Below are 14,642 nucleotides of genomic sequence, written 5' to 3' on the forward strand. Positions count from 1 at the left end.
TTTTGTTATGATGGACCCCTGAGCTGATATGCTACTTCACTGTTGGGGTTTGTTGTTGTTTTCAAAAACGTAAATGGCGACAGGCTGTCTAAATTGGTAAATTTGAGATAGCATTTTTAAAAATTTATTTATTGCGCATTTCCTTTCCAAAACATATTGAGCTGTCTTGGTAACCAGAGGGATGGGGTAGAGATTAGGGAATTGTGGAAATCAAGTTCCCCCCCACAAAATGGCAGGTGGCAGGTCAGTGGAAGTGAAGGGAGCTACCTGTATGTTCATCATGTAAAAAGGAGCCACCTATATGTAAGATGAGGATGCTGAGGCTGTCCTGGAGGACAGACAGAGGAAAGTGGAAGAAGGGTGGCTTCAGACATGCTGCCAGCTTAGGTGCACAAGGTGCTCCCATCCAGCTCACGTAAGAAGTCATTTGCACAGTGCCAGACGCAGGTAGCCCAGCAGCCTGCTCCCTCCAGTGTGCCATGGGAATGGATGGATTGGGCCAAAGACTTGGGCCATTTCATTTGCATCCAAAAAGGAAAAAAAGAAAGACGTAAAAACATTGTGAGACGTACATCATGCTATGTATATAAAAGAAAACCGGAAGCCAGCTGGAAACACATGTTAAGCAACAAGGACTGCAACAATTAAATTAAAATCCAAAGGTATTTTCATACCCCCCCCCCCAAACTGACTTAAGTTATCCATGGTCTTCTTACTACTATTTGAAACTAAATGTTCTTGGTCAGAGAAGAAACAACTATTAATCTGATTCCTTTGACATTAGTCAAGACATGAGAGAAGTAAGTATACATTGAAAACAGGTAGTAGTAAAGGTTTATTTCTTAGTGTTTGTTCTATTTATGGTACTTTTGATGCCCTGACTACAAATGTATTAAGTGCTGCCTTACAGCCTTTGGGCAATAGTCTTTCTGTTGTTATGTATTGTTCCTTGACTGTATTTGCTTCCAGGTACAATCCTGAGACACAATGACGTTTGCCGATCTCGTTTCTTTTTAAGCAATCTTTGAAAAGCAATATATTACAGACTCCGGTACAATGTTGAACATAAAGGAGAAGAAATCATATTATTCACAACAGGCTAGCAGCTATATCATATAACGGGAGAGGTAGTTTACCCAGATAACTTTCCAATATTTATGTATATCTGGGAGACATGCACACATGCTTGTCGCCTGTTTCAGACTGCCAAGTGCAAGGATGAAAACTTCAGGTACAGGGATGAAGGGTGCAAGGATGAAGACTTCAGGTACAGAATAAGTGTTGAAAGAAGGATTACTTGGTTGTTTTTGTTTATTTAGGAAATGTATAAGCTGCCTTCAGCAGAGGTCTCTTGGGGGGAGGGGTGTCAATCAAGAAAATAAATCTATACAATAAAAAGTTCAATAGTAAAACAAGATGAACACATGAACAGCAGCAACCAGCAACAAAAGTGGGCAGAACCAGAAAATAGCAGTTAAAACAGCACGATGAAATAGTCTAGCAAATTAAAAAAAACACAACAACTTTCTCCAACACCAAAAAATAAAATAAAAAATCAGACTGCAAGCATTCCAACGTGGAGATGCCATAACCAAAACAAACCCTGTCTCTGATCATCTTTATGCATGCACCCTGAACAGAAATGCTCATTAAACCATTCAAAACCTTTCCTGTGGGAGGCGGAGAATCAGAAATATGGAAAATTAGATAGCAACAGGCATCAAGTGTTTAAACTACTCCACAACAACATTTGAACAAGGGAAGTAGCCTCTGGAGGTCTGCAACCTTTCCTAATCCAGCCCATAGAAGAGGGAAGTAGATTTGAGCACTAAGTAAGTAGCTGTGGCTCTAAGGAGAAGAAAACGGAGGGGAGAAAAGCCCAAAGAAAAGATTGGGAAAGCTCGGAACACAGATATAGATGCACACAAACTACATACCAACCAGGACAGAGGAAGGTAAACACATGAAAAACCACACTCTCAAACCCGAGGCAATATATTGAACCAAAAGAAAAGCATAAACCCCAAAAAGACAGGCCTCCTAAGACAGCAATTTGGACCCAACCAGCACTGTCAGCAGGCAGGGTCAGTCTGGTGAGTGGGGTGGCCCCCTTTCCTTGGAGAGGGACCCTGCCTGTCACCATCAGGAGGAGGTGTCATCCCTCTCCAAGGAATGTCCTCCAGCCTGATCCAGCAAAGGGGGGTTAGCAGGGCATGTTGGACAAAGTCACATGGCAGGCGCACTGTGGAAGCCGAGGCCAAGCATAGCGGGTCTGCAACACTCGGGACTCGTGTGTTGGTAAACCCAGGACTCAGCTTTCTACTGGCTCGCGAGGGAAGTGCGGTTGACGTGGCACTGGGTGGGACTGGGGATCTTAAGCCCGACACACCATCCCAGCTTGCTTGCTGGGGAACACCATGGGAGCTGACCAGCAGAGCTGGGCCCCGCTGACAACCTGGAATGAGAGACAACAGGCCCTGCCTGCCCGAGCTCAGGCTGAGGACAGGCATGCCTCCACCTCGCCCATTATGTTTTGATCCTACTCAATGCCATTTCTGCACAAGTTGTGGCAAACAGCTGTATGTAACACCTGGCAAGCACAGGCTGTCCACTGGGAGAAAGGCGAAAACCTCTCTCTCAAAGGGAAGAGTTAAAGCAGTGGGGGTGTCAGCCAACGGAGCCAAGGCACAGCACCAATGGCCCACTGCGTTGCCACTCCACTCCGCTGGGAGGCTATGGCACCATCCTTCCCCACTGACCACGACTGTTTCAATAATCTGACAGGTGGTAGGCACAACGTTGCAAGAATTGGGGACGGCGGACAAAAGTGATGCAAAAGGTTTGTTTCTATCCATTAAACACTGCAATTTGGGTGATGAAAAATTGAGGTTGCAAGTAGGCTTCTTCTTTGCTTTTCCATGTTTATGATACATGTATGTGGATTTAAAAAAATGCAGTGCAGTCTGTAATATTTCTTTTGAAATGATTTGTCAATACAAACATCGGTAAGAGGTGTACTGCTGGGAGCCTGCTCTCTAAAGCGGTCATAATCAAGTAACGCATACATAGGAAATTAGCAAGCCGGCCACACTGAATTAAGATAAAACGGACCAAGGTTTATGAGCCAGAAATCGATGAATTCAGCGTACTGGAAACAACAAAGTAATAACTTCTAACTATTTTATAGGTTCACCCCCAAACCAGCATTTTCTGCCCTGACTACATCAGAGTCTCTTATCATAAGATGTCAAGATTATTTCAAGCTTGGGAAACTTACAAAATGTGGATCAACAGCCAAGTCACAATCTGGTAACCTGGCCCAAATCCTGCAACTGAATCACTGCTGACCATGGGAGGTGAAAGTGCCAACTGCACTGGCAGAGATCCCTTTCCCACAGCCTTCCTCACCGCCAGGGCTGCCAAAATGTACAAAAAGATCTCTGGATTGTGACCAATGGTGTGGGTGGGGAGAGACTGGGTTGTATCAAACTAAGTCAAGCTCAGACTAGACCCACTGAAAGGAATGGTTTTGAGTTAGTTAAGTCATTGTTTTCAATGGGTCAATTCAGAGTATGACCTAGCTGGATACAATTCTATGATGTGAACAGTATTTACATGACCTTCAGATAGTTATCCTAAAGTACCCTCAGACAGAAGTAGTGTACCTATTTAGATTAAGGGCAAGAAAACTGGCTATCTCTCTCTCTCTCTCCTCCCCCCCCCCCCATCTCTTCCATCCTATTGTAAAAAACATTGGTGAAACCAAATTATCTACAATTCCATAATTGTATCTGCAGGATTAGACACTAGTAGACTTTTGAAATATTATGACAGGGCCAACAAAATATTAGAATATGGAATTAGATCTTGCCTAATCCATTAAACTCACCAATTTTATCCCCACCCTTCTTTGTATTTTTTGGTTTATACCTAGAACAAAGTCTCCGCAACCACCAATGGGAAACAATGAAATTTAGATTTCCCCCATAAAATCTCACATATAAAGTTCAAGTGCAATTCAAAATCCAAGTATTAGTTTATACTACACACTCCTTTATATCGTAACTCTTCTTTGCAGGTAGTTTCTTTGACCAGGTTCCTTCCTTGCTTAGAAGAAATCATTTTTCTCTTCTAGAAAAGGTGTAGAGATACATTCTCTAAAGGCTCTTCAAGGATAAACTAGTGCAGGAATAAATTTGGATCTTCAACTGGGTGCATTCTGGAATCCAAAATGATTTCTTCTTTGAAGTAAAAAAAAAATCCCATTCAAAATATTGGAGATTATAAAACATTATAGTTATTCTTCAATATACAATTTAAGATAAAGACTGCCAAGGAGTCTTCAAAATAGCAAAAATGTTCCTACTGTTGAAGACAATACAATATTTGACAGGAACGCAACAGAACAATTTTTTCTTTTGAAAAGCGCTAGGAATCTATTTGTATGGTCGTAGAAATCTGGAAACTTTTGATCGCAGTAGCTTTATAAACGATCTTGGAAACATCTCCTTTGATTCTTGCGCTGTGTACTTGAAATAGTTTTGTGGATGTGCCAATACATCAAAAAGCGCTTTGATCAGTTTCTTGTCCTGTGGGAGACAAGAGAGAGAGATAGCAAGCAGGGACAGAGAAAGGGATAGCAAATGTACTGTACGGTATATTTTGCATGGCGCCCTCTGCTGAGCACGTTTCCATTTTGTACTTCCCCTTTAGAAAGAGCTTCTGGATTCAAGATTCTGATTTTTAGGAGTACTGTAATCACTTATCCCAGGGGCGTGGCAAGGTAATTTGGTACCCGGGGGCAAATATATTTTTGTCAAACCCCCCCCCCCCCCAGCCATGGGAAGGTCAGGTGGTACCCGGCGTGGAAAATTTCTTGTCAAACCCCCCCCCCCCCGCAAAAATGGTTTTACGTTATTTCATATTTTCTTACAAAGGAATATTAACAAGTAATAATAAAAAGAAACTTTTATTTATATCCCGCCCTCCCAGGCCAAAGTCGGGCTCAGGGTGGCTAACACCAGATACATAACATTGCTATAAAATCAGACAATAATTAAATTACCTCCTAAAAACATCTCAAAATCAAATTAGAGTCTAATTAGATGGCTTTCCACAGGGTTAGGGTTGGGAACAGTAAGTGTTCTCTGAACTGAAATTTCAGCCTTCACGACATAGGAAAACAGCCAAGTGAACAGCTATTTTGGTGGAGGAGGGTCAAGATATTAACCGATATGCATGAAATTTCATATATAGCTATATAATCCCTAGTATAGTAAGATAAGACCTTCGGAGCAGGCATTAAAAAAAAAATTCAAAAAAAAATGTTCCTTGATAATTTGTCACCCCGTCCATTATGGAACCTGGGGCGGACTGCCCCCCGCCCCCTTGCTACGCCCCTGACTTATCCACAGCGTTAGAGCTAAACAATGAAAGAAAAATAGCAGGTTGGACACTGCAACTTAAAGAAAAGGTTACTAACTTTTAAAATTTCTTGATGATTTTCTGATGCATATAGACGTCCATCTCTAACAATGTCTTCAATTAACTGTTGATAATCCTCTGAAGAGCAAGAAGCAAGAAGAGCAAGTTAGCAACTTTTTTCTACCAGATCACCTGACAGAAAGTCTCTAGGGTCCCGTGACAAGTGAGCAGCGCTCAACTCAAGTTCACAGAAGGTTTTATATACCAATCAGACTATCTTATTATCCTGAAGTAAACTGTGTCTCCTGATGAAGCCCCCTTATTTGGTTCAACTCAACCTAAACACGTCGGACATGAGGCAAAGCATATTAGCTGGTGGGTAAGGGAAATAATAGGGCCAGCCTTTTTATATACTCACATAACTCTGTCCAGTTTGATGAGAAGGTAAGGAGGTTGGGGGAAGAGAGAAAACGTGTATGCAAGGTTGTGGGTCAACTCAGAAAATCAAAGTTCTAGGTCAAAATCTCCTCTTTTGTGCGAGCCTCTCTGTTTTCCTTTTTTGGGGGGATTAAATGTGGTTAGTGTTATGTTTAAATGAAGTTTATATTGAAGCATATTTTGCAAACCAGTTCTGTCACAGTCACAAGGAGGTTGAATGCTTTCACTTTCCTCATTATGTCCAAATCAGGGAAATCAGGTAAAGTTGGCCTTGTTCAACCAAGCCAGGATTGAACCATTGTTAACAAACCATAGTTTAATCAGAACTCTCCTACTTCAAACATAATGGGAAACTCTGATTAGCTTTCTGTCTCATCTTTGTAGCTGTGCCAAAGGAAAAAGAGGAGTACCTGAACCTGAAACTCAATCCCATAATAATAAACAGTGGTTCGGTGTAATATGAAAAAAACCAAAAACCGGCCAACGAGATTTATCCAGAGAGCCAGTGTGGTGTAGTGGTTAAGAGTGGTAGACTCGTAATCTGGTGAACCGGGTTCGCGTCTCCGCTCCTCCACATGCAGCTGCCGGTTGACCTTGGGCTAGTCACACTTCTCTGAAGTCTCTCAGCCCCACTGAGTGTTTGTTGTGGGGGAGGAAGGGAAAGGAGAATGTGAGCCGCTTTGAGACTCCTTTGGGTAGTGAAAAGCGGGATATCAAATCCAAACTCTTCTTCTTCGTTATTATTTGTTAATTTTATATTCAGCCTTTCCACCAAATGCTGCTCAAGGTGGCTAACGACAATTTAAGTGGCTGGGTTAGTTCAGTCAGCATGAGACTCTTAATTTCAGGGTTGTGGGTTCGAGCCCCATGCTGAGAAAAAGATTCCTACACTGCAGAGGGTTGGACTAGATGACCCTCGTGGTCCCTTCCAACACTACACTTCTGTTATTCTAAAGTACAACACAACACAAGGTTTAAAAAACCAAGACAGGTAAACATCAATAAAAACAAAAAATACTACATATTTACAAATCAGCTTATGGGCCAAAGACATGTCTAACTGAAAATGTATTTATGTGCTATAAAAAATAATCAGAGATGGGGCTAGTTGGGTCTTCTTTGGCAAGGAGTTCCTAACCCTGGGAGAAACCACCAGAAAGGCATTCTCAAGATCCCACCCACTGTTTTGTAAAAAAAAAAAGGGGGTGGGTGGGTGGCGGCACGTTTCTATGTAAATTGAACCAATGTGTTGAATTTCATTTGCTTTCTATTAGAATTTATGACTTCACTATTAAAAGGTATGAAATCATTCCAACGCAGACCTATTGAATCCAATCAATTCATACAATAGCAACTTAACCAAAGCAAAAGTAGCTGAAAGGTTTTCATTTGCTAAAGATATACCTTTATTAAATGAAATAATTATGTATATAGCAGCATGGAAGATAATTAACTATAATAAAAATAAACAAATAAAAATAAATACAATCGCTGAAAAATACTGGAACAAAGCAGAAAGGGGAAAAATGTTTGGCCAGCAATATGTTTAAATAGCAGAGGAAAGCCCCCCAAAATATGAGATTAATTTTTATCCTCTGTACTACTTTTCTACATGTATTGCAGAGAAGAGAAAGGGCAGAAGCCTCACCATCGTATGTTACATAGGGGACTTGGAATCCTTTGCCACTGTTTCCTTCATTTGATTTGAACTGAATCCACAACTTTCGTGACCTGGAGGTGAATGCTATCGGTCTTTCATAGGTCTGGCAAGTTTCATATGTAGTAATAGATGTGGGTGAAGCTGCAAAAGAAAAACAAACATATAGCAGATTTTTTTGGGGGAAAGGGTTAAACACCAGGCATTCCAAACAGCACAATTTTCAGTAGAGGAACACGTGAATCTGCCTTGTACCATTTCAGCTCTTTGGTCTTTCTACCATCACCATTAGCTCTGACTGGTAGCCACCCTGAAGCCGATAGAGGCTGTAGAACTGATAAGACCAAAAAACACCAATAATGAATATGCTCAACCCCATACAGAACAGTCTCCCGGTGCAGTAGATGGTCAGGCCCCAAACACATTTGTCCCCCCCCCCCCCAAAATATGCATGCTAATTGCTCAACTGACAAACAGATAATTTTACATGCACCTGTTTGGGGATCTGTTTGGAGCTGGGGTTGGGCAATGGTTATGCTATGTTTAGTGCATGGCTGAATGCTATGAATTAGCAGGGAAATTTGGAACCAATAGTTCAATCTTAAAAGTTCTCATGGTGGTAATGTGGCAAGAAACAGTTCCAGGGAATACCCAGTTGGAATAGAAATTAGGAGCAGCTGCCATTTTAAAATATAACTGTGTAAGAGTATGTAGTTTAAATAACATTCTCGACTGCATACTCCAATTTCCTGTCTGCAGAATTTACCGAGTTTAAATAGCAAATATTAGATCCAGCTCTCCATGTAGTCAGTGCAACCAAGTTGCAAGTAGCCACCATGTAGCACTGAAATAGGTTCAGTCCACTTCTGGCTTAGTTATGAATGTACATTCTCACTACAGTCGTATCTCGGAAGTGGAATGGAATCTGTTCTGGAAGTCCGTTCGACTTCCCAAACGTTTGGAAACCAAAGCGCGGCTTCTGATTGGCTGCAGGAAGTTCCTGCAGCCAATCGGAAGCCGCGGAAGCCCTGTTGGACGTTCGGCTTCCAAAAATAGTTCACAAACCAGAACACTCACTTCCGAGTTTGAGGCGTTCGGGAGCCAAAACGTTTGAGAACTAAGCTATTCGAAAACCAAGGTATGACTGTACGTGTTTTAATGCCTTTTCTAGGACAGCAGAACAACTTACCACTTTTCCTCATTACTAAAACATCACCACACTCGTCTTCAATAGGAAGAAATATCTCAGGGACCACTATGAGAATCCGCCTCTTTGGGGGTGGGCTTATATTCCAAATACATTCAACATTTGCTGGGTAATCTCCAGGGTAGTTGGGTGACTCAATGTAGCCGGTGTAGTCTCCAAGTTCTCCACCACATTGTCGATCTACGGGGAAAGGAATGATAAGAAACTGAGCTATGGACTCTTTGAGCTGTCTAATTAATTTTTCAGTTCCCTATTTCTAAAACGGGAATTTTCACGACCTACCCCATAAGCTTGCTCTGAGAATGAAAAGGACGAAGATCGTAACACACTTTGCATATCAAGAGGTGACTCATGGATGATTGCGAACAACAACAACTACAGCAACTTATCTGAGTGACTTCGTGATCTGGATCTCAAAGGTACAAATCTGCCTATGCTATCTTCTGAAAGCCTTTATCTTTCTGTGTCCAGATATAGATATATAGATAGGCAATCCACACGTGTGCACAAAGAGGACTGCAATGAATCAGTTTTAAACACTCCAGGCTTCAGACTAGGGGTCCACAAGAGGCATCCATCAGGCTAAATTGGGGTCCTCCAGACTGCCATCAAAGGGCAGCAAGAGGGATTTCTGGAGTGCATCAGTCTATTCTGAGGGTGTTGGAGGCCATTCCTCAGTGCCTTCCAATAAAGCTAATTTCTGACCAGACATGTAGATTGGTTGAATCTAGCCATCTGTTTAAATTCTGTGTTTTGCCACTGTCATGTAGGGGCTGTTCCAAAAAAAAGTAGACTTTGAGGTTTCCTAAATTATGTGTGATTAGTTTGTCACCACACTAAAAAAAATAAATCAAAATCAAAATCTCCCAGACAGACTATGACTATATGACCAGGCTTAAGCACTGGCAGTTTACAGACTGCGGCTGGTCACAAGGAAATATGACTTACTTTTGCAGTGTGTAACATTAGTAGAGCCATCAAAATCAGTGCTAGTATTTCCAGGGCAGGTGATGCAGTAGTTCTGACCAAATTCGGGCTGATAGGTTCCAACAGGACATCTGATACATCTGTGGGTTGTAGAGTTGTAGTAGTGGCCAGGAGAACAATGAACTGTGTAGTATAAAGGCACATTATATTTTTTCAATATATTACAGGTGAAGACACAATGAATGGATGATGCACTAGACATGATAGGGTACGACTTCTGTCAAAAACAGCAGAACCATTTGAGTTCCCCCTGCATGCCATGGAGCACCTTAAGTCACAGCATCATTTGCGAGAAGAGTTTCCTGGTTAGCTGCTGGCAATGAGCGCAGGGAGGAACAAACCAAAATGACATCTGCACACGAGGCAAAACAGGTGCTGGTTTTGACAGACTTCTTTAATTTCTTATGAATCCATCTGAACTAAACGTTTTAGTCTTTTTACTTCTGTTGACCCATTTTATTTGGATGCTGCTTTTACAGAGTTGCTGTGGAGGAGTTAAGATAATGGCAACTAGATAACAGTATTGCTTAGTCAAAACAAAATAAAAAATAAAAAAATTCCTTCCAGTAGCACCTTAGAGACTAACTAAGTTTGTTCTTGGTATGAGCTTTCGTGTGCATGCACACTTCTTCAGATACTTATTGCTTAGGGAAGTAAACTAGCTTAAAAAGTTAAAGGGACCCCTGACCCTTAGGGCCAGAAGCAGATGACTCTGGAGTTGTGGCGCTCATCTCGCTTTACTGGCTGAGGGAGCCGGCGTACAGCTTCTGGGTTATGTGGCCAGCATGACTAAGCCACTTCTGGCAAACCAGAGCAGCGCACGGAAACACCGTTTACCTTCCCGTCGGAGCAGTACCTATTTATCTACTTGCACTTTGACGTGCTTTCGAACTGCTAGGTTGGCAGGAGCCGGGACTGAGCTACAGGAGCTCACCCCGTCGCAGGGATTCGAACCGTCGACCTTCTGATCAGCAAGCCCTAGGCTCAGTGGTTTAGACCACAGCGCCACCCGTGTCCCCAAACTAGCTTAAGAGGGTAGATACTGCCTCAAATATATAACAACTTGTAAGCAAGCACTGAACAATGCCTAAGTATACTATCCAATACACTGAGTTTTAATATCCAGTCTGCTAATTTATTGTTGTAAATAAGTTTTCTTCAACTTGAAAACAAACAGAGGGCCTTTTCGGTAGTGGCGCCCACCCTGTGGAACACGCTTCCATCAGATGTCAAAGAAATAAGCAGCTACCCTATTTTTAAGAGACATCTGAAGGCAGCCCTGTTTAGGGACGTTTTTAATATCTAACGCTGTATTGTTTTAACATTCGTTTGGGAGCCGCCCAGAGTGGCTGGGGAAGCTCAGCCAGATGGGTGGGGTACAAATAATAAATTATTATTATTAAAATATTGTCTCATGCCTACAGGTTTACCTGGCTGTTACAGAGAAAATAGAGATTTTACCAGGAATGATTGGTGGCTGAGGAAGATAAGCGATAAAGGCAGCAGGTTCATTCACCACAAAAGGTTACACAGAGGATTTTAAAAAATAATATATATATAGTGACAAGAGAAATATTTTATATGTACTTTAATATGTTAGATTTTGAGAGGGATTAGGTGGAGGAAAATAAATTTAAAATGGTAGTGTGAAAGAAAAATGCTAGGTGGCATTAGGGCAAAACCCTCAAATAACACCTGTTTGTGTTTTACAATGGGAAAGAGGGTCTAAAAAGCATTTTGACCAAATCCTGGGCATGAGTGGAAGATAAAGGCTGGGGGAATGACTATATTTAGGATGAAAAGCTCAAGAGGGACAGACTGAAGCTCCCAGAAACCCAGCTGCCTATGTCAACTTTAAAACATACCTTTTGTTTCACAGTCCTGAAACGACATTGCGCCTTCGTATTTTGTCACCAGTCCCCCGCCACACGGAAAACAGAGGGTCCTTCCTGGTTCAGACTGATATGTGCCCAGGGGACATAGTCTACAAGGTTTAAAGCCATCAGAAGAATAATATCCAGGAGAACACTGCCCTAGAAATTGAGAAGTTCTACTGTGTTATTACCTCTCTACGGAAATGCAAAAATATTTTTTACCAGAAACATTTAGAAATGAAAGTTTTGCCTGCTCTTTTGTCGGTGTAAACTGGAAGTGGTCCTTTAGGATTAAGGGATTACCGTATTTTTCGCTCCATAGGACACACCGGACCATAGGGCGCACCTCATTTTTAGAGGAGGAAACAAGAAAAAAAAATTATTTTGCTGGTTTTCCTCCTCTAAAAGCCCTGTTTTTTTGTTTTTTGAGGATCAGCTAAAAGTTTTGCAGCTTTTTTTGCAAAGGGAAAAGGCCTTTTTTTTGAGGATCAGCTAAAGGTTTTGCAGCTTTTTTTTGCAAAGGGGGGAAAGCAAAGCTCCTTTTGCAAAGGGGGAAAAGCAAAGAGGAAAAGCCCCATTTTTATGGGGTTTAACTCACATTTCTGAAAAATCTTAAGGAAAGGGAGCCATTTCTACTGTTTCCAGAAAGATAATCTAATCAGCCAGTCACATGTCCTGGGGGAAACAAACAACCTCCCTCTGCAGCACATTCAACAAAGGAGGGCGGGGCTGAAAGGGAGCCCGGACTCTTATCTCTCTCCTGATCTCTTGCTGATCAGCTGCTGATCGGGTCCTTTCAACACTCCCTTTTCTCTTTGTAAAATAAAAAGCACAATCTGCTTTTGGCCCCTGGGCAATTCAGCTCCAGGGACCACCATTCGCTCCATAAGACGCACAGGTATTTCCCCTTACTTTTTAGGAGGAGAAAAGTGTGTCTTATGGAGCGAAAAATATGGTAGTTGAAGTTCTCAGATGAGAGATCAGCAACACCAGTCACTCTTTGCTTACTTGAATCTATTAAGTGAACAGTCCCTTTGGTCATCAGTCTGTGAATAAACAGGAAAGATCTAAATAAGGTTAAGCTCCTTTCAGCCTGACTCTATGCACATATCCTTTAAAGCAGGTTTGAGGAATGTTTGGCCCTCCAGATGTTGTTGGACTCTAGTTCCATCAACCCTGGCCAGCACAGCCAGTGGTCAAAGATGATGGAAGTTGTGCTCGAACAGCACCTGGAAAGTCAAAGATTCCTCAGACATGCTCAAAAGTGAGTCCCATTGATTCCAGTGGGACTCATTCCTAGGTTAATGTGCATACCATTGCAGCTGCAGGATGCCATTGATTTCATTGCAACAGTTTTGCACATGCTTAATTGTTTCTCACCATGGGAGCCAACTCCTAGGGCCCCCCCTATAAAATACTTGAGGGGGCCAGGACTCCCCAAAGTTGATGGGCATTACCATTCAAATGGAGTGTGTGTCTTGTGATCGATTATGCGGGGCGAGGCTTACCCCCCATTTTTTATTCAAGTTGCACTCCTGTTTCTCACTTACATTAATAGAATTTAAACATGCCCAATATGGGTTTATTTTAATTATATTTATATGTCACTTCACACATTCAGAAGTGTCCTAAAGCAATTTATAATTTAAAAATACAACATACATAAACAAAATCAACACTACAAATATGAAATAATAAAAGTGTTCATCCAAATAAACAGTAATATAAAACCAGTAGCTACCAAAAGCCCAATCAGCAACGGTGCCCAGATTCTAGGAGAATAAAAACTTATTCACCTAGTGCCGGAAAGATGACAAAATTGGCAACAGGCAGGCTTCCCTGAGGAGAGCATTGCACAATCAGGAGGCCAGCACGGAAAAGGCCTGTTCTCGCATTGCCACCCTCCAAACATCTATTGGAGAAGCGAATGAACTGATCTCATGAATGGGAATTTAGGATACAAAGTCCAAGGCGCAGAATGATAGGACAAAGAAGTCCAACATTAGTGGGTCCTCTCAACATTTTATATATGTATAACAATTGATGCTGCTACTAAAATAGTTCTGTAGTAACTCCCTCAATAAATAAATGCCTCATAAACAGTGAGACAGGAAGACCCACCTTCTTGGCCCAGTTCATATCAGGTCAGACTGAAAGTGGGCTTACAATTAATCTTCTCCAAATTAATGACAAAATATCCTGATTCCCAAGCTTTTTTGTGCACACGACGTTGTCCTTGCTCCCCGTGCTTAGAGGGAAGTGGCAGTTTCACAGGCCCTTTGATGTCATCATATTCTTGATTATGAGAGAAGTTTCTGGGAAGTCCCAGACTTTTTCCACACCCATTTTGAACATCAGGTTATTTTCTACATGGAAAGAATTTGTTTGTATGGAGTAGCCTAAAGTGATGCAGCTCAGACACAGCTTTGCCACACCAGTGAAATGAGAACGGAGTAGGCAAGGCTACCCAAGAACACATCCCATAATCTTCTGACCTGCTACTGTCTACCTGAAGCAGGCAAGCTGAAATGGAACGCTGACAATGGGGCACACCACAGATTTCCTTCTCTCCCTGTTCTCAGCCTTGATACCCAACTCCGGCATGCCACATGTAGAATCAAAGTAAACTTGCCTCCACATTCTGACACATTCCGTGCACCTGCTACTCCCTGTCCATCATTGCTTGGGCAAGGTTCACAGGAAAGTTGACCTTCTGTGTCTTGGTATGTTCCTGGTGAGCAAGGAATGCACTGATTATGTTCTCCACTATAATAGGTGCCTGTGCTGCAGGTAACTGGGAAAATAAAAATGGAATCTATATTAAGTACCTTTATTCTAGTATTATGATTTGTCTTCACAGCACTACTAGGGAGGCCAAGAGCTCTCCCAAACACTTCCTTCTCCATACGGTGTACAAGACACTGCAATCTCTAGGCCAAACTCTTAGATTTTGTACAGTCACAAAGCATCACTAATAACATTACAAATAAGCTCTGAACCTTCTTTCTTAAATTACAATATGGTAGGTGCAATACTGAGTTTGCAATGTGCTCCT

General features: G+C 41.9%; 1 protein-coding gene across 2 annotated transcripts in view; it reads right to left on the minus strand.

The window, feature by feature from the left end:
* Nucleotides 1-3,717: 3,717 nt before the first annotated feature.
* The window catches only part of SCUBE1 (signal peptide, CUB domain and EGF like domain containing 1), a 180,358-nt gene continuing 169,433 nt past the window's right edge, over nucleotides 3,718-14,642 (minus strand). For both annotated transcript variants that reach the window (XM_033148316.1, XM_033148315.1), the window contains 7 exons: nucleotides 14,220-14,381; nucleotides 11,579-11,746; nucleotides 9,675-9,836; nucleotides 8,709-8,906; nucleotides 7,511-7,663; nucleotides 5,483-5,562; nucleotides 3,718-4,589 (listed from right to left, as the gene is read on the minus strand). In XM_033148316.1, the coding sequence (XP_033004207.1) occupies nucleotides 4,437-4,589; nucleotides 5,483-5,562; nucleotides 7,511-7,663; nucleotides 8,709-8,906; nucleotides 9,675-9,836; nucleotides 11,579-11,746; nucleotides 14,220-14,381 (1,076 nt within the window). In that variant the 3' untranslated portion in view covers nucleotides 3,718-4,436. The remainder of the gene's footprint in view (nucleotides 4,590-5,482; nucleotides 5,563-7,510; nucleotides 7,664-8,708; nucleotides 8,907-9,674; nucleotides 9,837-11,578; nucleotides 11,747-14,219; nucleotides 14,382-14,642) is intronic.

The sequence above is a fragment of the Lacerta agilis genome, chromosome 5 (assembly GCF_009819535.1).
Source record: "Lacerta agilis isolate rLacAgi1 chromosome 5, rLacAgi1.pri, whole genome shotgun sequence".
Classification (NCBI taxonomy): domain Eukaryota; kingdom Metazoa; phylum Chordata; class Lepidosauria; order Squamata; family Lacertidae; genus Lacerta; species Lacerta agilis.